At 50.9% G+C, this 24,299-nt stretch overlaps 2 protein-coding genes across 18 annotated transcripts in view; one reads left to right on the top strand and one right to left on the bottom strand.

The window, feature by feature from the left end:
• Positions 1-1,142: 1,142 nt before the first annotated feature.
• On the bottom strand, positions 1,143-16,852 carry LOC142001002 (uncharacterized). 2 transcript variants are annotated; one of them, XM_074975803.1, is made up of 3 exons: positions 16,716-16,729; positions 6,581-6,944; positions 5,745-6,445 (listed from the first exon to the last, which is right to left on the bottom strand). In XM_074975803.1, exons 2-3 carry the CDS (start codon positions 6,779-6,781, stop codon positions 6,245-6,247), a joined length of 402 nt encoding a protein of 133 aa, XP_074831904.1. In that variant the 5' UTR covers positions 6,782-6,944; positions 16,716-16,729; the 3' UTR covers positions 5,745-6,244. The 2 variants fall into 2 exon arrangements, 1 of the variants encoding a protein (XP_074831904.1); XR_012642366.1 differs by lacking the exons at positions 5,745-6,445; positions 6,581-6,944 and adding an exon at positions 1,143-2,007 and having other exon boundaries at positions 16,716-16,852.
• A 552-nt stretch (positions 16,853-17,404) lies between these two features.
• The window catches only part of EIF4G3 (eukaryotic translation initiation factor 4 gamma 3), a 505,170-nt gene continuing 498,275 nt past the window's right edge, over positions 17,405-24,299 (top strand). For all 16 annotated transcript variants that reach the window (XR_012642393.1, XM_074976024.1, XM_074976018.1 and 13 more), the window contains exon 1: positions 17,405-17,753. Coding sequence is in view for 15 of the 16 variants with exons in the window: in XM_074976024.1 (XP_074832125.1) it covers positions 17,542-17,753 (212 nt within the window). In the remaining variant the exon portion in view is untranslated. The remainder of the gene's footprint in view (positions 17,754-24,299) is intronic.

Raw genomic sequence — 24,299 nt, 5'->3', positions numbered from 1 at the left:
GAGGGCTCAAGCAGTGAGGAGGAGGGGCTCCTCATAGACCTCCCCTCCTGGCGCACCAGCCAGGTGTCTGCCCACCAGGCTCCCCCTGACCGTGGCAATGGACGGTCAGGTACGTACCCCACAGGGCACACACCCATGGGGGCGCGGTCACCAGCCATGACAGGGAGCCTCACACCCCCCCAAGCGGACCCCAACCCACAACCACCCAGCCACACCACAGTCCCAGGATGGCGGCACGGCCATCAGTGCCCGTCAGCACCCGCACCCATGGACAGCATTGTGCCCTAACCCCAGGGGCGGAGGGACCATGCAATGGGGACAGCCAACAGGGCCATCACACCCACCAACGTGGCCGGAGACCCAGCATCCAAGGTGGGGGGCGGGGGGAACGGGCCATGGGCCAGGGCACAGTACTAACAGACTTCCCCTCCCTCTCTCCCTCTCTGCAGCTGCACCATCCGATGTCCCAGGCAGCCAGGCACCCTCCTTCGTCCCCAATAGCCCATTGGAGGTCAGCCACCACCAGTGCCCGGAGACACCCCCCAAGGCCAGCGGGACGATCCCGCCACCGCCAGACCCGGGGGATGGCCCCTGTGGACCCCCCAGCTCCTGGCAGCTCTCCGGCGGCAGAGAGACTCTGCTTTGACAGGGAGGAGTCCACCCAGTGGTGGGCGGCGTGGGAGGATTTCATGGGGGTGTTCCGGGACATAGCCGGGTCGATCTGGGAGGCCGTCACCTGGCTCCCGCCCCGCCTCTGCTCCCCCTGGGCTGCCCTCCCTGCCGCTCCACCCTATGCCTCCCCTGCTGCCCCACCTGCCAGCCCCCCAGGACCAGAGCCTACTGGGGCTGAAGGTCAGCCAGTGAAGGCATCTCAGCCGTACTTGCCGGTCCTCCCAGCCCCCAGCCGGCCACGCTGGGGACCAAGGACATGGGTGGGGGGGCGTGTTGTGAGCCATACCTGCTGGGGGTCGCGCCCCTCTACCCCCACCGCGGACTGATGGGCCGACAGCCAAGCCATCCACTGGGCCCCCATTTGCACTAGTTGTTCCCCATGTATATAGTTGTCCCCCTTTGTATATTGGTTGCAGTTTCTGTTGTGCACAAAACAAAGTTAGGAGTTTTAAAAAAAAAAGGGGGTTTTATTTTCCAAAAAACTGGAGACATGTACTTGTTGGAGGGGTGGCGTGCGGGTGTTGGCGGCGGTGTGTGGGCTGTGTGTGTGTGGGGACCTCCGGAGAAAGCCACGGAGGTGCTCAGGGGTCTCCCTGATCCAAGTGGGCCTGCAGGGCCTCGCGGACCCATACCTCCGCGCAGTGGACCTGGCGGCTGGGTGCGGTTGCCGGATGGGGGAAGCCCGTGCCGGCATTGACTGCCTACCCCTGGACGAAGGCCTCCCCCTTGCTCTCCACAATGTTGTGGAGCGTGCAGCATGTGCCCACAACCTGGGGCATGTTCTGGAGGCCAATGTCCAGGTGGGCAAGGAGGCACTGCCAGCAGCTTTTCAGACAGCTGAAGGTCCTCTCCACCACCTGGCGGGCGTGGTTCAGGTGGGCGTTGAATGACTCCTGGCTGGCATTGAGGTGGCTGGTGTACAGGTGCATGAGTCAGGGCTAGAGGGAGTAGGCCGCGTCTTCCATGAGGCAGAGGGGCACGGTGGTGTCCCCCATAGGGAGATCCCTCTGGGGGATGTAGGTCCTCGCCTCCAGCCCACGGCACAGACCCAAGTTCCTAAAAACATGGGCATCGTGTGCAGCCGGGCCAGCCCACGTACACGTCCTGGAAGTGGCCCCGACTGTCCACCATGGCCTGCAGGACCAAGGAGTGGTAGCCCCTGAGGCTGATGTATCTTCCTCTGCTGTGGTCTGGGGTGCGGATGGGGGTGTGGGTCCCATCCAGGGCCCTGAAGCAGTTCAGGAACCCCATGGAGGCGAATCCAGTGATGGCTTCATCCAGGTCCCTGAGTCGGACGACCCTCTGGAGCAGCATGGCATTGAGTGCACGGATCACCTGTGGGGAGGGAACACAGATGCCCATGAGGGTGTGCAGGGTGCCGCAGGGTCCTCCCCCAGGCCCCGCTCCGGGGCTCCTCCCCGGGTACCTCCCACCCAGCCCCTCCCTCCCTGGTGCCCCTCCCTCCCCAGTGCCACACACGCCCCCCAGTGGGTGCATGCCCAGGCCTCCTTACATCCATACTGATGGCCCCAACCATCACCTTTCCCACTCCAAACTGATGTCCCATGGAGCGGTAGCTGTCTGGAGTGGCCAGCTTCCAGATGGCTATTGCCACCCTCCTCCCGACGGGCGGGGGTGGGGGGGGTGCTGCATCCTGGTTTCCTGGTGGCTCAGTGCGGGGATGAGCCACTGGCAGAGCTCCAGGAAGGTCTGCCGGTGCATGCAGAAGTTCCACAGCCACTGGTTGTCGTCCCACTCCCGCATGACCAGCTGCTCTCACCACTCGGAGCTGGTGGGGTAGCTCCAGAGGCGGGGGAGCACCTGGCCGGGGGTGGGGGGGGGTGCCCAGTGGTCAGGGGCATCCCTGTCTGCCTCCGGGGAGGGCTCCTCAGGCAGGAACCACTGGACGGCCTCCTGGGCAGCACCTATCCAGGGTGCCCCCTGGATGACTACCTGCTGCTGCTGCTGCTGCTGCTGGGGGGTCCATAGCTGCTGTGATTTGGTCTGCGACAGTGTGAAGAGTACTCTGCAGACCTCGTGCTGTGCAGGCCGGGTGTGTCTGGGAGGGGACCTTTAAAGGAGTGGTTTGCTGTTGCCCTGGAAGGGCTAGGCCAGCCTGTGACCCAGTCTGCGGGCTTTCCTGACCCCTTATTTCGATAGGGCGCGCTTGTGTATGCGGACACTCCACATTTCCTTCCAGGGCAGCTCCTTTCGACGTTCCCTGGCGCTACTTTGACGCTGAACATCGGTGGCACCAGCCCTGGGGGACGTGTAGACAATACGTGTCGAAGTAGCCTATTTCAATTTTCTTACTTCGAGATAGGCTACTTCGACATAGTGTGCTAGTGTAGACGTAGCCATACTGAGGGTGCATCGCACTTGCATTCCTCTTTTGAAAGAGGTATGAAAATGAGGCAAATTGAAAATGCAAATGAGGTATAAATTTGCATACCTGGCACCTTTGCATACTCTAATTTTGAAAGTGTTTCTTTCGAAAGAAGAAAGCCAGTGTATTTATTTAATGGGAAGAAGGATTCTTTCGAAGATGGGTTTACTTTCAAAAGAGCAGCGTCTACACTGGCTTTCTTTTTTCAAAAGAAACTCTTTTGAAATTAGAATGTGCAAATGAGGTGCCAAATATGCAAATTTAAGCCTCATTTGCATTTTCAATTTGCCTCATTTGCATACCTCTTTCGAAAGAGGAATGCAAGTGTAGACACAGCCTGAATGTCCCAACACATGTGCATGCATGGCTAGAAGTAATAAACCTAAACTAGAGGCGTTCTAGTATGGATGCAAGACCTAAGCCGCATCCACACGTGCCAGCTACTTCCAAGTAGCCGTGCCAACTTTGAAATAGCGCCCACCACGTCTACACGTGGCAAGCACTATTTCGAAGTTGAAATTGATGTAAGGCGGCGAGACGTCGAAGTCGCTGTCCCCAACAGGAGATGGGAATAGCGCCCTACTTTGACGTTGAACATCGAAGTAGGGCACGTATAGACGATCTGCGTCCCGCAACATCGAAATAGCAGGGTCCACCATGGTGGCCATCAGCTGAGGGGTTGAGAGACGCTCTCTCCAGCCCCTGAGCTCTATAGTCGCTGCGTGCAGCAGCCCCTTAAAGCTCCCCGCCCCCTGCGTTCCTGTGCAAGAAGCTGAGAGCACATGCAGGCGGCAGCACTGCCACGCAGCCAGCCTGCACACCCGCAGCAGCCACAGCCCAACACCCTGCAGCGATGGCACCCAGCCAGCCCCCCAAGTGCCCCCAGGGCACCCCCCCCAAGGGGAGCCAGGGCTCCCAGGCTGGCAGCCAGCTGGGGAAGAGGCAGCGGGGCCCCTCCTGGACGGAGTCCGAGATCCGGGACCTGCTGGGGCTCTGGGGCGAGGAGGAGGTGCTCCAGGTAATGGGGAGCATGAGGCGGAACGCAGATCCGTTCACTCGGTTGGCCGAGGGCCTGGCTGCCTGGGGTCACCCTGCCCGCACTCCTGACCACGTCAGGAGTAAGGTTAAGGAGCTGCGGCAGGGTTACGCCCGGGCCCGGGATGTGGCCAGCCGATCTGGGGCCGCCCCAGCCACTTGCCCCTTTTACAGGGAGCTCAGGGCCATCCTGGGCCCCCGGTACATCTCCTCCCCGCCGGCCACTCTTGACACATCGGCCAACGAGCCCCAGCAGGCCCCGGAGACGGAGTCCGCCCCGGAGGCAAGCCCTGCACCCCAGGGGCCCCCCCAGGAGCCCACCCCTGGGATGCCGGAGGAGGAGGAGGGGGAATCCTCCAGCGATGGGGGGCTCTGGATCGCCATCCCATCCCAGAGCTCCAGCAGGGCGTCCACCCAGTGGGTGTCCCCCGACTGTGGGAGCGGACCGTCAGGTATGTACCCCCCTGGTGCACACCCCCGGGGTTAAGGGGTGGGGACAAGATACATGACCAGGGCCCTCCACATGCCCAGATGACCATGGCCCCAAGGACAGCAGTGGCATGTCCCTCAGAAGAGTGCATCAGCCCCTGCCCCACAGCAGGACAGCGCCATGCCCCATCCCTGGGGATGGGGGGGAGCGGAACCTAGGGCCCCTGTGGGGAGCCGGGGGGACACCCATCATCATCATGAGCATCTCCCGGGGACAGGGATGGGGAACCAGCAGCAGAGGAGTGGGGGGACAAGGGCCACTGGTCAGGGCCCACACTAACGGCTGTCCCCACTCTTCTTCCTCCCCGTGTTCCGCAGCTGCACCATCGGTGGGCCCGGAGAGCACCGGCGAGGTGTCCGTCGTCCTGGAGAGCCCACTGGGGCCATCCCAGCAAGCCAGGCCCTCGGCGGAGCACCGACCAGCCCCAGGACGAGGCCAATGGCGGAGCCACCCGAGGACGGCCACGGACCCCCAGCTGCTCGCGACCCTCCAGCATCAGCTGGAGGTGTTGGAGCGGCGCCTGCGGGTGGAGGAGTGGCGGCTGGAGCTCCAAGAGCGAGCGCTGGCCTGGCGCCAGGAGGCCTGGGGGGCCTTCATGTGGACCTTCGAGTGCATAGCGGAACACCTGGCCCCCCATGCCACGCCGCCCACAGCTCCGACCACCATCCCTCCACCGTCAGCCACCCTGGGGCCTGCCACCGAGGGGGACCTGGGGCTTGGGGACACCGTCTGGCCGTATTTGCCGGTTCTCCCGGCCTCCGCCCGAGGCGAGGGTCACGCCCTCCAACACCAGGCGCTGGACATTAGGGTGCGGGGCCGAGGACATGGCCCCCCCCCCCTTTGTACATATCCCGTTTGTATATAGTTTTTGTTGGACCCCTGTTTTGCTAGCTGCCCCCCCATGTAAATAGTTCCCCCCTTTTTTTCTATGTTATTAATAAGAAGTTGCACTGTTTGGTTTGAAACAACATTTCCATTTATTTCAAAGAAAAGTGGAGGGGTGTGTGCTCTCGGGTGCTCTGTGGTGTGGGCATGGGGGCAGGGAGTGTTGTGGAGGATGGGGGAGCTGCAGTGGGTGGCTCGCCTGCAGCTGGCCCTGCCAGCGTTCACCCCGCAGCCTGGTCAAAATGGGCCCGCAGGGCTTCCCGGACCCGGATCCCCTCAGGGTCGACCTGGCGACTGGGGGCAGCAGGTGGCTAGACGTCGGCCCTGCCAGCCTCCACAGCCCAGGCCTGGAAGAAGGCCTCTCCCTTGCTCTCCACCAGATTGTGGAGTGCGCTGCATGCACCCACAACCTGGGGGATGTTGGTGGGGCCTGCATCCAGGCGGGTGAGGAGAGACCTCCAGCACCCTTTGAGGTGGGTGAAAGTGCGCTCGACCACCTGGCGCGCGTGGTTCAAGCGTGTGTTGAAGCGCTCCTGGCTAGCTGTGAGACGGCCTGTGTAAGGGTGCATGAGCAAGGGCCGGAGGGGGTATGCCGCATCTGCGACAACGCAGAGGGGCATCGTGGTGTCCCCCACAGGGATCTCCCGCTGGGGGATGTAGGTCCCCACCTCCAGCCGGCAGCACAGGCCCGAATTTCTGAATACCCAGGCGTCGTGGGTACTGCCAGGCCAGCCAACATAAATGTCTAGGAAGCGGCCCCGGCTGTCCACCAAGGCCTAGAGGACCACCGAATGGTATCCCTTCCTATTGAGGAAGCGTCCTCCGCTGTGCTCCGGGGCATGGATGGGGATATGGGTCCCATCCAGAGCCCCAGAGCAATCTGGGAAGCCCAGGCTGGCAAACCCCGCGATGGCAGCATCTGGGTCCCCAAGCCGCACGAGCCTGTGGAGGAGCAGGGCATTGATTGCGCGGACGACCTGCAGGGGAAGGACATGAGAGAGCACCAGTGAGGGGTGTGCAGGGTGTGTCTACCCCTCCACGCCCGGGCTCCCCCCCGGGCTCCCCCGAGGGCTCTCACCGCCCCCCGGGCTCCCACTCTGGGGTCCTCTTACCTCCATGAGGACAGCCCCGATGGCGGCCTTGCCCACGCCAAACTGCTGCCCTATGGATCGGTAGCTGTCTGGAGTGGCCAGGTTCCAGACAGCGATGCCGACCCTTTTCTCGATGGTGAGGGCACGTCGCATGGAGGTGTCCTGGTGCCGTAAGGCAGGGGTGAGCCACTGGCAGAGCTCCAGGAATGTCTGCCGGCTCATCCGGAAATTCTGAAGCCAGCGCTCGTTGTCCCACTCGCCGAGCACCAGCCGCTCCCACCAGTCCGTGCTCGTGGGGTAGCTCCACAGCCGGCGGCGTGTGCGGCGGTGGGGGCAGTCGGAGGGCAGCAAGGTCTAGGGCTGCTTCCTCATCCCCTGGGGGCAGCTCCTCTTCCACAAACAAAAGATGGTCAGCTGCCTCCTGCATGTAACTAAGCAGGGCGAGCACTGCTCCTGCAGGGGCGGGTGTGTGGACCTCTGTCTGCTGCTGCTGGGGGTCCATGCTGCTTCCACGGGGTGTGCGTGCTTGTGGCTCTGCAGACCGCGTGCTATGCAGGCTGTGTGTGTCTGGGAGGGGCCCTTTAAGGGAGCGGCTAGCTGTTGCCCCGGAAGTGCTAGTCCGCCCCGTGACCCTGTCTGCAGCTGTTCCTGGCACCCTTATTTCTATGTGGGCCGCTGTGGTGTGTAGACGCTCCCCTGCAGCGCCTACTTCTATATAGTGCTGCCCAACGTCGACGTTAAACGTCGACGGCACCAGCCCTGGAGGACGTGTAGACGCTATTCATCGAAGTAGCTTATTTCGATTTCTCTACATCGAAAGAAGCTATTTCGATGTAGCGCCCCCGTGTAGACGTAGCTCTAGTGTACTAAAAGTCTTCAAATCATAGGCTACAGACGTTCATAAACAGATGTCTGAGGTACATCCTTCGCATCAAATGGCAAGACATCACAAATGAGGAGATTTGGAAGAGAGCAGGACAAGAACATCTTGACGTTCAGATCAAGAGAAGAAAGTAGGGATGGCCAGGCCACAGTCTCAGAAAACCATAATCCAGCATAGTCCATCAAGCTCTCCAATGGACCCTGCAAGGAAAATGCAATGGAGGAGTACTTTGGACAATGTGTAGAAGATCTCTTGAGACTGAAGGACAGCAACTGGGGTACTCCTGGAGTTAGCTAGCAGTTTTGTCCTGAGACAGAGTGAAGTGGAGGAGGCTTGTAGATGACCTACACGCCACCTGGAGTACAAGGGTTAAAGTCAAGCAAGTCAAGAGGAAGCTCAAGTGTGGGGTCAATGGGGTACTGGTTGCGTGGGTGCCAGACTGGCAAAAAGGGGTCAAGCTGTGGAGTGGATTGGGATCTGGTTGTGTCCCAGATGTAGTGCGAGAACGGGGGCTGGTTGGAGCACAGGTGTAGGGGTGAAAAAGGGGCCCAAATTTGGGATTTTAGGAAGATGCTGGGTAATCCCACCCCTCTAAGGTCCTGCTTCCGCTCGCTCTGTCTTCCCTCCCTTGCTCACTGTCCTCCACTCTCACAGGGCTGGGGCAGGGGGTTTGGTGTGCAGGAGTGAGAACTCTGGCTGAGTGTTTTTCTGGGCTGGGACCAGAAATGAGGGGTTCGGGGTGTTGGAGGCAGCTCTGGCCTTGTACAGGAGCAGGTGAGAGCTGTCGTTTTTGACTGGAAAACAGAGTCAAAAATGTACTCCAGTTGCTCTGGACAGCAGTGCTGAATGAATCATTAGAAGTCTGGTCAAGGGTCCAGGACTGTCTCCAGCCAGGGCACTGTGTGGCTTCCAGAAGTGGCTGCCAGGTCAGATTACAAGAGAGGCTCTGCACACTGCCCTTGTACCTGCAGCTCCTAGTGAGGAGGGCTTTAAACTGGGTTTGTCAGGGGACGGTGACACAAGCCCTGAGGTAAGTGGGGAAGAAGTAGGGAACAACAAAGTAGGATTCCTGAGTGAAGAGGAGAAAGTGGACAATCAGCCACTTCTCTAAAGTGCTTGTACACAAATGCAATAAGCCTGGAAAACAACAGGAAGAATTAGAGGGCCTGCCACAGTCAAAGGAATATGAGATGGTTGGAATAATGGGGATTTGGTGGGATGATTCACATAACTGGAGCATGGTCATGAAAGGGTATAAACTGTTTAGGAAGGACAGGCAGGGGAGAAAAGGAGTAGGAGTTGCTCTCTTTATGTGAGGGAGCAGTATGATAGCTCAGAGTTCTAGTATAAGGAATGAGAAAAACAAGTTGAGTGTCTTTGGGTTAAGCTTAGAGGCAGAAGCAACAGAGGTGATGTTGTAGTTGGTGTCTGCTGTGGACTGCCAGATCAGGGAGATGAGGTATATGAGGATTTCTTAAGATAGCTAAGAGAAGCTTCCAAATCACAGGCTCTGGCTCTCTTGGGAGACTTTAATTATCCAGACATTTGCTGGGAGACCAATACAGCAGCACACAGATGATCCAGGAAATTTTTGGAGAATGTTGGGGATAACTTCTTGGTACAAATGCTGATGAAGCTGACCAGGGTTGTGCACAACTTGACATGCTGTTCACAAACAGGGAAGAACTATTAGGAGAAATAGAAGTGAAACCTGGGCTGCAGCGACCATGAGATGGTTGATTTCAGGATCCTGACAAAAAGACGAAAGATGAGCAGTAAAATACAGACCCATGATTTCCAAAGAGCAGACTTCAACTCTGTGAGAGAACAAATGGGCAGGATCCCCTGGGAAATGGAGATAAAGGGGAAGAGTTCAGGAGAACTGGCAATATTTTAAAGAAGTCTTATGGAAGGTGGTAAACTGACAGGGAACAGCCAGCATGGATTTGCAAAGGGCAAATCATGTCAAACCAATCTGATAGCTTTCTTTGATAGGATAACAAGCCTTGTGGATAAGGAAGAAGCAGTGGATGTGGTATACCTAGATTTTAGTGAGGCATTTGATATGGTCTTGCATGATATTCTTATCAATAAACTAGACAAGTGGGGTTCCGCAGGGGTCTGTATTGGGACCAGTTCTGTTTAATATCTTCATCAACGATTTAGATATTGGCATAGACAGTACGCTTATTAAGTTTACAGATGATACCAACCTAGGAGGGACTGCAACTTCTTTGGAGGATAGGGTCACAATTCAAAATGATCTGGATAAATTGGAGAAATGGTCTGAATAAACAGGATGAAGTTTAATAAAGATGAATGCAAAGTGCTTCACTTAGGAAGGAACAATCACTTTCACACATACAGAATGGGAAGTGACTGTCTAGGAAGGAGTATGGCAGAAAGGGACCTAGGGGTTATAGTGGACCACAAGTTAAATATGAGTCAACAATGTGATGCTGTTGCAAAAAAAGCAAACATGATTCTGGGATGCATTAACAGGTGTGTTGTGAACAAGACATGAGAAGTCTTTCTTCTGCTCTACTCTGCACTGGTTTTGCCTCAGTTGGAGTATGGTGTCCAGTTCTGGGTGCCACATTTCAAGAAATATGTGGAGAAATTGGAAAAGGTCCGGAAAAGAGCAACAAGAACGATCAAAGGTCTAGAGAACATGACCTATGAAGAAAGGCTGAAAGAATTGGGCTTGTTTAGTTTTGAAAGAGAAGATTAAGGGGGGACATGATAGCGGTTTTCAAGTATCTAAAAGGGTGTCATAAGTAGGAGGAAGAAAACTTGTTCTTCTTGGCCTCTGAGGATAGAACAAGAAACAATGGGCTTAAACTGTAGCAAGAGAGGTTTAGGTTGGACATTAGGAAAAAGGTCATAACTGTCAGGGTGGTCAAACACTGGAATAAATTGCGTAGGCAGGTTGTGGAATCTCCATCTTTGCAGATATTTAAGAACAGGTTCGATAAATGTCTATCAGGGATGGTCTAGACAGTACTTGGTCCTGCCATGAGGGCAGGGGCCTGGACTCGATGACCTCTCAAAGTCCCTTCCAGTCTTAGCGTTCTATGATTCTACGAAGGCACAGAAACAAACCATCCCACTTCTTAGTAAGAAAAGCAAATATGGTGGGCAGCCAGCTTGGCTTAACAGGGAAATCCTTGGTCAGCTTTAACTCAAAAAGGGTGCGTATAATAAATGTATACATGGACAGTTGACTAAGGAGCAGTGTAAATATATGGCTGGAAAATGTGTTAGTAATCAGGAAAGTGAAAGCACAAATGGAACTGCAGCTGACAAGAGATGTGAAGGGTAACAAGAAGGTTTCTACAGGCATGTTAAAAATCAGAGGGTTATCAGGTAAGGTGTGGGGCCTTTACTGGATCAGAGAGGTAACCTAGTGAGAGGTGATATAAGAAAAGCTGAAGTACTCAATGCTTTTTTTGCCTCAGTCTTCAAGGACAAGGACAGCTTCCACGCTATGGTGCTAGACAATGCAGTATGGGAAAGTGGAGTGCAGACTTCAGTGAGGAAGGAACGAGTTAAGCGCTACTTACAAAAACTAGATGTACACAAATCCATGGATCTGAATTTAATGCACCCAAGAGTACTGAGGGAATTGGTAGACATCATTACAGAGCCTTTGGCCATTATTTTTGAAGATGCTTGGAGATCAGGATAGATCCTGCATGATTGGAAAAAAGCAAATGTAGTGCTCATCTTTAAAAAAGGAAAGAAGACAATCCAGGGAAGTGTAGACTGGTCAGCCTTACCTCAGTCCTTCGGAAAATAATGGAGGGGATCCTCAAGGAATCTATTTCGAAGCACTTGGAAGAGGGAAAAGTGATCGAGTAGTCAACATGGATTCACCAAGGGCAGGTCATGCCTGACCAATCTGATTAGCTTCTATAATGAGGTAACAGGCTCTGTGGACATGGGGATGTCAGTGGACGTGATAGACCTTGACTTCAGCAAAGCTTTTGATACAGTCTCACACAGCATTCTTGCCCATAAGTTAAGGAAGTATGGATTGGATATATGGACTGTAAGATAGATAGAAAACTGGCTTGATGGTCTGGCCCAACTGGTAGCGGTCAATGGCTCCATATCTGGATGGCAGTCAGTTTCAAGTGGAGTGCCCCAAGGCTTGGTTCTGGGGCCAGTGTTGTTCAACATCTTTATTAATGACCTGGATGAGGGACTGGATTGCACCCTCAGCATGTTTGCAGATGACAGGAGTCTGTCTAATAAGATGGGTGAACTGGAGTGCCTCATATCAAAGGAGGAAGTTGACATAATAGGCATCACAGAAACATGGTGGAATGAGGACAATCAGTGGGACACTATCATACCGGGATATAAATTATATCGGAAAGACAGAACAGGTCGTGCGGGTGGCGGAGTGGTACTATATGTGAAGGATAATATAGAATCAAATGAAACAAAAATCCTAAAGGAATCAAAATGTTCCATAGAATCATTATGGATAACAATTCATTCCTCTAACATGAATATGGCATTAGGAATATATTACCGACCATCTAACCAGGACAGTGATAGTGATGCTGAAATGTTAAGGGAGATTAAAGAGGCTATCACAATAAAAAACACAGTAATAATAGGAGATTTCAATTATCCCCATATTGATTGGGTACATGTCACCTAAGAACGGGATTCAGAGATTAAATTTCTTGATGCCTTAAATGACTGCTTCTTGGAGCAGCTAGTACAGGAACCCACAAGGGGAGAGTCAATTCTCGATCTAGTCCTGACTGGAACGCAGGATCTGGTCCAAGAGGTAACTGTTACTGGACCGCTTGGAAATAGTGACCACAATATAATAACTTTTAATATTCCTGTGTTGGGAAGAACACCGCAGCGGTCAAACACTCTGGCATTTAATTTCAAAAAGGGGAATTACACTAAAATGAGGAAGCTAGTTAAACAGAAACTAAAAGGTAGAGTAACTAAACTAAAATCCCTGGAAGCTGCATGGAAACTGTTTAAAGACACCATACTAGAGGCCCAACTTAAATGTATACCCCAAATAAAAAAACACAGTGAGAGACCTAACAAAGAACCGCCATGTTAAAAAGGCAGTGAGAGAGAAAAGGGCAGCTTTTAAAAAGTGGAAGTCAAATCCTAGTGAGGAAAATAGAAAGGAACATAAACACTCCCAAATTAAGTGTCATAATGTAGTAAGAAAAGCCAAAAAAGATTTTGAGGAACAGCTAGTCAAAAATTCAAAAAATGATAGTAAAATGTTTTTCAAATATATTAGAAGCAGGAAGCCCGCTAAAAAAGCAGTGGGGCCCTTGGACGATAAAGATATAAAAGGAGCGATCAAGGAAGACAGTGCTATTGCGGAGCGATTAAATGATTTCTTTGCTTCAGTCTTCACGGCTGAGGATGTTACAGAGGTTCCTAAATCTGAGCCAGCCTTTTCAGGTGACAAATCTGAGGAACTCTCCCAGATTGAAGTGACATTAGAGGAGGTTTTGGAGTTAATTGATAAGCTGAATAGTAACAAGTCTCCAGGACCAGACGGTATTCACCCAAGGGTTCTGAAAGAACTCAAATGTGAAATTGCGGAGTTATTAACAGTGGTTTGTAACCTATCCTTTAAATCCGCTTCGGTACCCAATGACTGGAAGACGGCCAATATAACGCCAATATTTAAAAAAGGCTCCAGAGGAGACCCTAGCAATTATAGACCAATAAGTCTAACATCAGTACCAGGCAAATTAGTAGAAACAATAGTAAAGAATAAAATTGCAAGGCACGTAGAAGAGCATGAATCGTTGGGCAAAAGTCAGCATGGTTTCTGCAGAGGGAAGTCATGTCTAACTAATCTATTAGAATTCTTTGAAGGGGTTAATAAACATGCGGACAAGGGGCACCCAGTGGACATAATATACCTAGATTTCCAGAAAGCCTTTGACACCGTCCCACACCAAAGCCTTTTATGTAAATTAGGCGGCCATGGGATAGGAGGAAAGATCCTTTCATGGATCGGGAATTGGTTAAAAGACAGAAAATAAAGGGTTGGAATAAATGGTAAATTTTCACAATGGAGGAGGGTAACTAGTGGTGTTCCCCAGGGGTCAGTCCTGGGACCGATCCTGTTCAACTTGTTCATCAATGATCTAGAAAATGAGGTAAGCAGTGAGGTGGCAAAGTTTGCAGATGACACCAAGTTGTTCAGGACAGTCAAAACCAAAAGGGATTGTGAAGAACTACAAAAAGATCTCAGCAAACTGAGCGATTGGGCAGCAAAATGGCAAATGAAGTTTAATGTGGGTAAGTGTAAGGTAATGCACATTGGAAAAAATAACCCAAATTACATGTACTACATGATGGGGTCAAATTTAGCTACGACAGATCAGGAAAGGGATCTTGGAGTTATAGTGGATAGTTCTCTGAAGACATCCACGCAGTGTGCAGCGGCAGTTAGTAAAGCAAATAGGATGTTAGGAATTATTAAAAAAGGGATAGATAATAAGACAAAAGATATCATACTTCCCCTATATAAAACTATGGTACGCCCACATCTTGAGTACTGCATGCAGATGTGGTCTCCTCACCTCAAAAAAGATATATTGGCATTAGAAAAGGTTCAGAAAAGGGCGACTAAGATGGTTAGGGGTTTGGAACGGGTCCCATATGGGGAGAGGCTAGAGAGACTGGGACTTTTCAGCCTGGAAAAGAGGCGATTGAGGGGCGATATGATAGAGGTATATAAAATCATGAATGGTGTGGAGAAAGTGAATATAGAAAAATTATTTACCTTTTCCCATAATACAAGAACTAGGGGACACCAAATGAAATTGATTGGGTAGTAGGTTCAAAACTAATAAAAGGAAATTTTTCTTCACACAGCGCACAGTCAACCTGTGGAACTCCTTACCGGGGGAGGCTGTGAAGGCCAGGACTCTATGGCTACGTCTACACCTGAACGCTACACCGAAATAGGCTATTTCGATGAATAACGTCTACACGTCCTCTAGGGCTGGCAACGTCGACGTTCAACATCGATGTTGCGCAGCACCACATCGAAATAGGCGCTGCAAGGGAACGTCTACACGCCACAGTAGCACACATCAAAATAAGGGTGCCAGGCACAGCTGCAGACAGGGTCACAGGGCGGACTCAACAGCAAGCCGCTCCCTTAAAGGGCCCCTCCCAGACACACTTGCACTAAACAACACAAGATCCACAGAGCCGACAACTGGTTGCAGACCCTGTGCACGCAGCATGGATCTCCAGCTGCAACAGCAGCAGCCAGAAGCCCTGGGCTAAGGGCTGCTGCACACGGTGACCATAGAGCCCTGCAGGGGCTGGAGAGAGAGCGTCTCTCAACCCCTCAGCTGACGGCCGCCATGGTGGACCCCGCAATTTCGATGTTGCGGGACGTGCAACGACTACACGGTCCCTACTTCGACGTTGAACGTCGAAGTAGGGCGCTATTCCTATCCCCTCATGGGGTTAGCGGCTTCGACGTCTTGCCACTTAACGTCGATGTTAACATCGAAATAGCGCCCAACACGTGTAGCCGTGACGGGCGCTATTTCGAAGTTCGTGCCACTACTTCGAAGTAGCGTGCACGTGTAGACACGGCTTATTAGGGTTTAAAAAAGAGCTTGATAAATTTTTGCAGGTTAGGTCCATAAATGGCTATTAGCCAGGGGTAAAGTATGGTGCCCTAGCCTTCAGTACAAGGGCAGGAGATGGATGGCAGGAGATAAATCACTTGATCATTGTCTTCTGTTCTCCTTCTCTGGGGCACCTGGCATTGGCCACTGTCAGCAGACGGGATACTGGGCTGGATGGACCTTTGGTCTGACCCAGTATGGCCATTCTTATGTTCTTATGACACCAAGCTAAGGGGAGAGCTAGATATGTTGGATGGTAGAGAGAGGATCCAGAGAGACATGGATAAATTAGAGGATTGGGCCAAAAGAAATCTGATGCAGTTCAACAAGGAGACGTGTACAGTCCTGCTCTTGGGATGGAAGAATCTCAAGCATTGTTGTAGTCTGGGGACCAACTGGCTAAGCAGCAGTACAGCAAAAAGGGACCTAGCAATTATGGTGGATGAAAGGCTGGATATGAGTAAACAGTGTGCCCTTGTAGCCAGGAAGCTAATGTCATATTGGGATGCATTAGGAGGAGCACTTTGAGCAGATCTAGAGAAATTATAGTTCCCCTTTATTCGGCACTGGTGAGGGCACATGTGGAGTATTGTGTCCAGTTTTGGTCCCCCCAGTCTAGAAAGGATGTGCTGGACCAGGTTTAGCAGAGGGCAACAAAAATGAGCAAAGGGGTGGAGCACATGACCTACGAAGAGAGGCTGAGGGATTTGGGCTTATTTAGTTTGCAGAAGAGATGATTGAGGGGTGATTTTAATTGCAGCCTTCAATGTTCTGAAGGGGAGCTCTAAAGAGGATGGACAGACACTGTTGTCAGTGGTGACAGACTGAAGAACAAGGAGCAATGGTCTGTGTTACAGAAAGAGAGAAGTAGGTTGGCTATTAGGGAAAACTACTTCACCAGGAGCATGGTGAAGCACTGGAATGTGTTGCCTAGAGAGGTGGTGGAATCTCCATCCCAAGAGATTTTTAAGTCCCAGCTTGACAAAGTCCTGCCTGGGATGACTTAGTTGGGGTTGATTCTGCTGGAAGCAGGGGTCTGAATTTGATGACTTCCTCAGGTCCCTTCCAGCCCTATGACTCTATGGTTGAACTGTGACCAATGAGAGATGAGTGGGTAATGCCTGTGGGCAGGAGAAATGTGCATGCAGCCTTATGCACTGCATGGCTGGTGGCTGTTTCCTCGGAGCTATGTGTCCTAACCGTCTACCTTAGCTAGGAGTCCCCTCCAACATCCATCTCTCCCACCCTACCGTCTGCCTCAGCCCTGCTCTCCCTCCTGCTCTCCACACCCGCAGCCTGGGGCACCTTCCAGTACTGCAAACCTCTCATCCCAGCCTACTCCTGAACTTGCACCTCAGTCAGAGCTCTTACCCCTGGCACTCCCACCCCAGTCATGCCCATTCTCTGAGGCCCTGCCCTGCTTGTTCCATCCCTCCACGTTCTCCCTTACCCTCACTCGCTTTCACCAGTCTGGGGCAGGGGAAGGGGGAAAGAGGCTGGGGGTTGGGGGTGTGAGCTGCAGGTGTGGCCACAAACGGACTCACAATGGAGGCGAGGGCACGGGTGAGGCGGTAGGGCGGGGCTGGCTTTGCAGAATTAGAGGTGACAGACCTACCAGAGCGGTTTGGGGAGCAGATGCCCATCAGCAGGACTAGAGCGGGGCTGGCTGGGGCCCGGCTGCGAGCGGTAAGAGACACTCTGCCGCCCGGGGACCCCAGTTACGCAGCAGGGCAGGTGCACGTGACGACAGCGGTTTCTCCGTGTTCCCAAGAGCCCAGGTCTACGGCGGGGGGGGGGGCTTCTCGACTCTTTCCGAACAGCCGAGAGTTCCCGAAGCCACCCGAGCCCCTCTCGGCCGCAAGCGGAGCCTCCCCTCGCGGGGATCTGGGGAGAGGCCGGAGCTCTTCGGCAGGCGCCCGAAGCTCAGCTTCGAATCTTTCCGAAATTGCCCGAAGAGCCCCCGCCGCAGCTCTCCGGAGCAAACCGACGTTTCCCGAGAGCGGCGAAGCGGAGAATCTCCGGAAGGAGCCGAAGTGTGCCGAGAACCCTGAGGCCGAGCGGCTCCGGAGTGGTCCGAAGGTGACCGAGCGTCCGTCCTGCTGGAGGCGGCCGCAGCGCCATGTTTGATGCTCCGCTACTTGAGTGAGGAAAATCGGCCGGCATCGCCCTACAGCCGCCGCCGCAAAGGGCGCCGCTTCCCCCGGGGAGGGGGACCGAGACTCCCCGCCGCCAGCGGCCCATGAGCATCGCGGCCTGAGCGGCCTCTCTCCCCGTGCCAGCCCTCCCGGAGGCGCGTTGTCACGGAGACCGGCCGGTGGTGCTGGCCCGCCGGGCTGCCCCTACCCCCGCGCCGTCCCCTGGCCCGTTCCCCGCTGCCCCGGCCCGGCTCCCCACCGGCCCGGGCCCCGCTCCCCGCACGGGGGTGGTGGCTGCGCTTTACGATGAGTTTACCGCAGAAGGCGGCTCTGAAGCCCGGCCCAGCGGCTCCAGCGGCGGCGGGGACTGGCCCCGGCACGGGAGCGGCAGCGGCACCGGGGCCGCCTCTCCCCCCGGCTCCCCCTCACCCGGCGGCGGCTGCAGCAGCAGCAGCGGGGGCGCCGCAGCCACCGCCTCACCCCAACATCAGGGCCTTACAGACACAGCCGCCTCCACAGTATCCTTTACATCGGCCACTTCTCCTTAGGAGAGGGGTGTGCAGGGGGAGCTGAATCCCCACAGACAGGAGGGTGCAGGGGCCTGCTCCCCCCCGCCCCCCGATATGGCAGGGTATGGTGGGCCGGGGTCCCCATTCGCAGGCAATGGGAACTGCAGGCCAAAAGCTGCACAAGTTAGTGGGGCTTTCTTCAATAGTGGGGTGCATCCCACAGTGTATATGGTATGCGGGCTGAGTCCCTTTCTCCTGGAGAGAAGGGGGAGCAATGGGCTTTGTATTTATCTATTGGGTGGGTGGGGGTTCACCCTTACTTGTGCAGATGGAGTTGCATCCACTTATTTTTCTGACAGGGATTTGGCCTTTTATCCCCTACTGTTGTAATGATGGTGGTGGGGGACTGTATTTTCTATATACAGAGAACTGGGGAATTACATCTGTTGATAGTGGTATTGTGAGGAGTGGGTATGTTCCCCTCTACTTGAAATAGAGAACACGGGGTGAGCTATACACATCTCTACAAGGAGAGAGCTAATGAAGCTTCATCCCTTTTTGTGGTGAGGTACAGGATGACTTCAGCCTTTGCCCTCAAAGCAGAAGTAGTGCAAATGAAAAAATATCAATTGTGTGGTGAAGTATATCAGGTCATATTGAGGTAAGTGTGTGTCTTAGTTCCTCCCCCGCTCCCCCCCCCAAAGGAGAAAAAAAGGCCAGGTTCTTGTTTAATGCAAATTGTGGATTTTTAAAATTATGATTATTTATAGTTGAAGTAAATCTGCTATGGAAATGTTACAGCAGGCACCCTTCTCTGTAAAGCAGCTTCTGCTGGGAAGAGAGTATTCTCAATAAGAACCCTATCAGAAACGTTAGTGCTTGAAAGAGAGGCCAGTGTGAATGTTTTTATTCTGGGTCTGAAGTCTTGGTAAATACTGGATCAGCAGGAAAGTTGTATATATGTATTTTCTGTTTCTAGTGCTGGACAGCATCTTGTAAAAGCTGAATTTTCAGTAACTTCTGGGAGATCATGAAGAAAGATCACCATAGAAAATCAGTGGAAGTGAAACGATAAATGTCTCTATGTTTACCTGAGAATGTTTCATGCACTAAAGTAACTGTGTTGTTGTCAGCTAGAAGTGTTAGTTTTGGTTTCTTAGTACTTTATTTTTTTAAATAAGGAAGGTCAAAATATTTTTATAAAGAGGCAATACTGTTTGTGATGTGTATACAAAGAACATATACAGTGCATCACGGGTTTACTGCTCTTACTTTCATTTTGAGGTAGCAAAATCAAGGCCTTTCATAATCTGTAGGGCCTGTTGTTTTCTTGAGCTTCCAGAGTCAGTCTTGCTGCTAACCACAAATATTTTTTTATGTCAGGTGACTGATTATACATATCTGTTTGGGTCAAAATGAAGTCTTAAGAGTGGTAACTGAAGGATGAACTCTACCTTTCTTTTTCCTAGTATTTTTGGCTAGCTTGTAATATGATATAACTTTAAAAAGTACTTACTGAATAGTGAGAATGACTTAAACGTTTTTTTCCTAAGTAAGCATGGCAGTGATAAGTAAACTTGCTCAGGGGAGCTTGCTTAGTTTTGAGTGATGTGCCAAATGTGGTGGTGACTGTCTGGCTCTTACACACTAAGCAAGTGCTCAGCTAGTCTATCCAACACGGTGCTGGTTTGTCTGAACAGTTTTTTTGTTGAACTTTCCACTTGTTTTGCAATATTTTTTGTGTCTTGATAGGTAAATGGCTTCTGCTAGCATGTGTGCATGAAGGTGCTAGACTTTCAAAAATACTTTCTTTTTAATTATTTAAAAGCATCTTTGAGGGTTTCAAAAACTTTTCAGACTTCAAAACAAAAAGCAGTCAAGTAGCACTTTAAAGACTAGCAAAATAGTTTATTGGGTGAGCTTTCGTGGGACAGACCCACTTATTTGGTCTGAAGAAGTGGGTCTGTCCCACGAAAGCTCACCTAATAAACTATTTTGCTAGTCTTTAAAGTGCTGCTTGACTGCTTTTTGTTTTGATAGTGTATAGACTAGCACGGCTTACTCTCTGTTACTTTTCAGACTTCAGTGAATGCTAGTTTAGTGTGGATTGCAAGATTGGCATATACTGGCCATTCCATTTCCCAAGTTCTGTGGTGTTATTTGACCAAAGGTATTATTTGTGTCAGAGGCAGGAGAATAATTAATCCTAGAAGGGAGCCTAAAGGGTTGACAGCAACAGAGGTTGATTTGGGTCATAAAAGAGCCTGTAGTGCTGCTGCACCCTGCCACTTCACCTGAATGTGACTAGGCTCTAAGAACAAGAAATGTGGAAGAAAGAAGTGTGGGGTAAATAAGGTGAGCGTATCAGGTGTACATCTAGTAGAGGACCAATGATATCATTGGATTTTATTTGTCACTTGATTCTGTTATGAAGATTTTTAGTTAATAAAATATTTGAGGTTTTAAAGTTAACTGTCTTTGCAATATATGCAGATGTTTCATTCTCACCAATTTTTCTTTAAATGTATTTAGATGTTCCCCGTATTTTTCTCTGAAATCTGAAAGTGTATGTAAACAAAGGCTGTTACCTGGCATAAATTGTGATGTGACTATATTTTGGAGGGATTTTTTTTTATATTTATAATTCTTTAGAAACTTACTGAAATGCAGAGGGTCATCAAAATTTATTTTTATAGTTTGTGCTGTTTTTTCCCTAAGTGATGTTATGTTATCAAGAGAGAATTCTCCAGACAGCAGATATAGTCTTAGCATCATGGAGTGAGGTGCATACTGCAAGGTCCTTGTTTGCTATCTAACACATAAAGGGATTTATTTGTTGATGCAAACAGTCTGTGTCTATGCATTGGTAGTGGTGTTGAGGATCAGAATTACTTTTGCAGAGCTGAAATTAGGTTTCTAAGGTTAGTTTTGCGTCTCTGTGTCTTCAAAATATTTCATCTGTGTTAATTAAGAATAATTATCTGTGCACTTTAATAGACACAGTATATAGGAGGAGAGCTGGTACCCATCCGCTCAGTGTGTATTTGTAGAAAAGAATGAAAAGTGAGATATGATCTGAAGGATCAAGAGAAGGGGGGGAATTGGAAAAGATGAATTTTTAAAAAATGGGGTAAAACTGAATAGTGACAGGTCTAAAGAATGTTTCTAATGGAATTCCATTCTGTTAATCCATGTTGATTAGGAAGTTATGACTACTGCAGACAATGATGAACTCTGAAAAACTTTATGGTGTGCAATGATTTAAATGGTTAATTGGTGTCTTATAAGAAAATCAGCTAAATTATTTTGTATCTAGTGGTAGCATGCATCTTAAGTCAAACCTGTATTTTTAGAGGAAGAATGCTCTGCTTGAGAATTATCAGTTGGACAAAACATATAAGTGAAATATTGAAAACTCACTAATATTTTGAAAAATATGTATGTAATTGCAGAGTGATATATGTCGTATGCATAAACTAACATAGGTTTCTTATGACTGGCTGCTTCTGCACTGGCATTATGCTTTTTAATTTAATTTTTAATTTAATTCTTAATTTACCAATAAGAAATTCTAGATGAATTTGAGAATGGTTTATTAGGTGAGCTTTCGTGGTACCTCTTTGTTACTAGCTGAACTTTATTTTTCTGTACTAAGGGTTGGTCTTGTGTTGACCAGTTACATTAGCATATGTGGGGAGGGATAGCTCAGTGGTTTGAATACTGGCCTGCTAAGCCTAGGATGGTGAGCTCAGGCCTTGAGGAGGCCATTTAGGGGTCTGGGGTAAATAGATTAAAAAAAAATCTGTCAGGGATGGTGTGTGGTCCTGCCAAGAGGGTAGGGGACTGAATATGATGACATCCCAAGGTTCCTTCCAGCTCTATTAGATGTCTATCTCCATATATAAAAATCACATCTGAGAGCTATAACTGAAACCAGCCTAATTCTGGCATAGGTGGTGTTAGGTTCTTCCATTGACCTAGCTCAGGGGTGGGCAAAATATGCCTGTGGGCTGGATCTGGTTTGCCAAACTGTGAATTCTGCGCGCCCCGCCCCCCCACTGTCCTGTGACTCAGTGGGAGACTTGATCAGATTCCTGCCTTCCACTTCCCTGTACTCCACTCACTGTGGCCAGCTGCAGGGACCACATGCTTTGTGCCTCAAGCCACAACCAAAACCTTCTGCATCCCTGCAACCTTATCCCCTCACACATGCTGCACCCAGGTCACAACCCAAACCTCTGTACCTGTGTTCCCAGGTCACAACCTCTTCTCAGACTGTGCACCACTCCTCCAGGTCAGAACTCTCTCCTGCAGCAATATTCATTCCTAAACCTTACACCCCAGTTTCCTGCCCTAGATTACAACCCCCTTCTGGTCCTTGCACCATACTCCCCTGCCCCAGGTCAGAATTTCCTTTCACACAAAGTTATCCCGGACCACACACCCCGTCCTGTACCCCAAGCCCTTACTTCCAGCTTCATTCATTCTGTACCCAACTTCCAGACCTGCACTTACTCCATTAATGTAATGGAAGAGTGTGTCCCTTGACCACTTACCAAATTCTTGGCATGTCCTTCATCAAAAATTATTGTTCACCCCTGACTTCACCACTGCTTCTCAGAGAGGTAGATGAACTAAAGCAATGGGACAGCTCCCTCCCCACACTATAGTGAATGCCCACATTGAAGTATTTCAGTATAAACTTTCTCTGAAGTGATGGGTGGAGCTCTCTTGTTGCTATAGTTAACTCATCTCCTTGAGAATTGTGGTAACTCGGCTAACTGAGGAACCTAGTGCTGTCTACACCAGAGGTTTGGCTGGTATAGCTACTGTCTCTCAGAGGTGTGGATTGTTCCAATGTAACTTTACAATGTATGCCAGCTCTAAGACTCCTTACTTCAAGGTGTGCATCAGACTGCAAAATCACCATGGATCTTGTAGTAGCTTAATAGAACTTCTAATATGTATTAAAGTATGTGTTTAATTTCATACTGACTCATGTACACTCATCTGTAATGTGTTCTGAGTATCTTTCGCATGTTGTATTTTACTAGGTGAACACACCCATGTTCCTGCTAATTTATTTCACCCTTGATGGAATAATTTTCTTTTGTGCACTGTTGTAGGTATTGTGCACGACACATCACTTTCATATGGGTGCACATAACAAAACTCATGTGGTGTGAGTGGGGCCAAGAAGTTCTGAATGTGGGAGGGGGGCACAAGGCTGAGTTGCAGGAGTTGTGAGATCTCCAGCTGGGGTTGCACGCTGTAGGGTGAAGCTGGGACTCTAAGGGGTGCTGAGACAGAGGGTTGAGGTGCAAGGGCTCTGTGTTTTGGATGAGGATGAGGGGTTTTGGATGCAGGGAGATGCTTAGAGCTAGAGGGAGGCTGCTGAAGGTGAGGAAAGGGGTTGGGGCTTCATCTTACCTAGGCAACTCCCTGCTGTGGGCAGCAAAAAGGGATGCCTTTGCACTGGCTGCAGCAGTGCTGTGCTGTGGCCAGGAGGGAGGAATGCTGCAGCTTGATTAGTGAGTGGGATTATTTATTATCTTTTGAAAATTCTGTTTCTGTGATAAGAGGCTCCAGGCATGTGAGCATAGATGAGAGGAGGCTGGTGAGGAGCATTTTGTTATAGGGCTGTCATTGCAGCTGTTACGTGTGCATGTGGTTTTTTCATTTTTCCTGGTAAATTAGATCTGTATGGCAGGGTCACTGGTTGAGTTCCTGGAGTTTTCAGCCTTTCTTGCTTATACAACCTCTGTTAGAGTTAAGACATACTTACATAATATAAATTGTTTTAAGAATTCCTGTGACAGTGAGAAGGATGTCTCCCAGAGTAGTGCTTTAGAGCAGGGGTGAGCAAACTTTTTATGTCAGGCCTCACTTTTTGTTCCTACAATTAGGCACCTCTTCTCCGCAACCTGTCCAATCCAAGCCAATGGAAATTTTGGTTATATACATATGAAAAAACCCTCCTTTTCCGCATTTGTAAGAAAATAAGTATGTTGCATATAAAAACTTTATTTATTGGCATTGTGACAGGTTCCCTATCAGTCCTCTTGGGGTCTCTGTGCTTCCCAGTAGTTTCTTGCATGCCTCAGAGACTCACAGCAGCCCCTTTGTTGCCTTGGGGATTCCCACAGACAAGGGCCCCTTCTCACTGAGCCAGTCTCGTCACATACAAGTTCTACATGAGGGGCAAGCAAACCCTCTTCAGCAGTCCTTGGGCTGCTCTCATCTGTCCAGCAGGACAGCCCTCCAAGGGATGGGTGGTGGGAGCCCAGGCCTTCCCACTCGCTCCTCTGGGCTCCATCCCAGGGACCCGAGAAGAGAGGCAGCTGGAGGGGCATTTGCCCCTGCCCCAGTGCAGCAACCTTTCTCTGGACAGCTTCACTCATCGCTTTCCTCTGGAACTATATACCCTATACCTTTCTGGTAGTCTGGTGCTCAGGCTCGGTGGTCGTCAGGCTCTCCTTTCCTCCACATGTATCTCTCAACTCCTTCCCCTTCTTCTTGTGGTGGAAGCCTTTTTATGCAGACCTTCCCCTACAG

Source organism: Carettochelys insculpta, chromosome 23 (genome assembly GCF_033958435.1).
Source record: "Carettochelys insculpta isolate YL-2023 chromosome 23, ASM3395843v1, whole genome shotgun sequence".
In the NCBI taxonomy this organism is placed as follows: Eukaryota; Metazoa; Chordata; order Testudines; family Carettochelyidae; genus Carettochelys; species Carettochelys insculpta.
This window is presented reverse-complemented; position numbering and strand designations above follow the sequence as displayed.

What these genes read in the sequence shown, in the direction of transcription:
- LOC142001002 (XM_074975803.1), bottom strand. Translation starts at nt 6,781, where the DNA reads ATGAGCCGGCAGACATTCCTGGAGCTCTGCCAGTGGCTCACCCCTGCC. An exon ending in TCGGGGCTGTCCTCATGGAG is followed by an intron (nt 6,446 to 6,580) that starts GTAAGAGGACCC and finishes CTTCCCCTGCAG; the next exon opens with GTCGTCCGCGCAATCAATGC.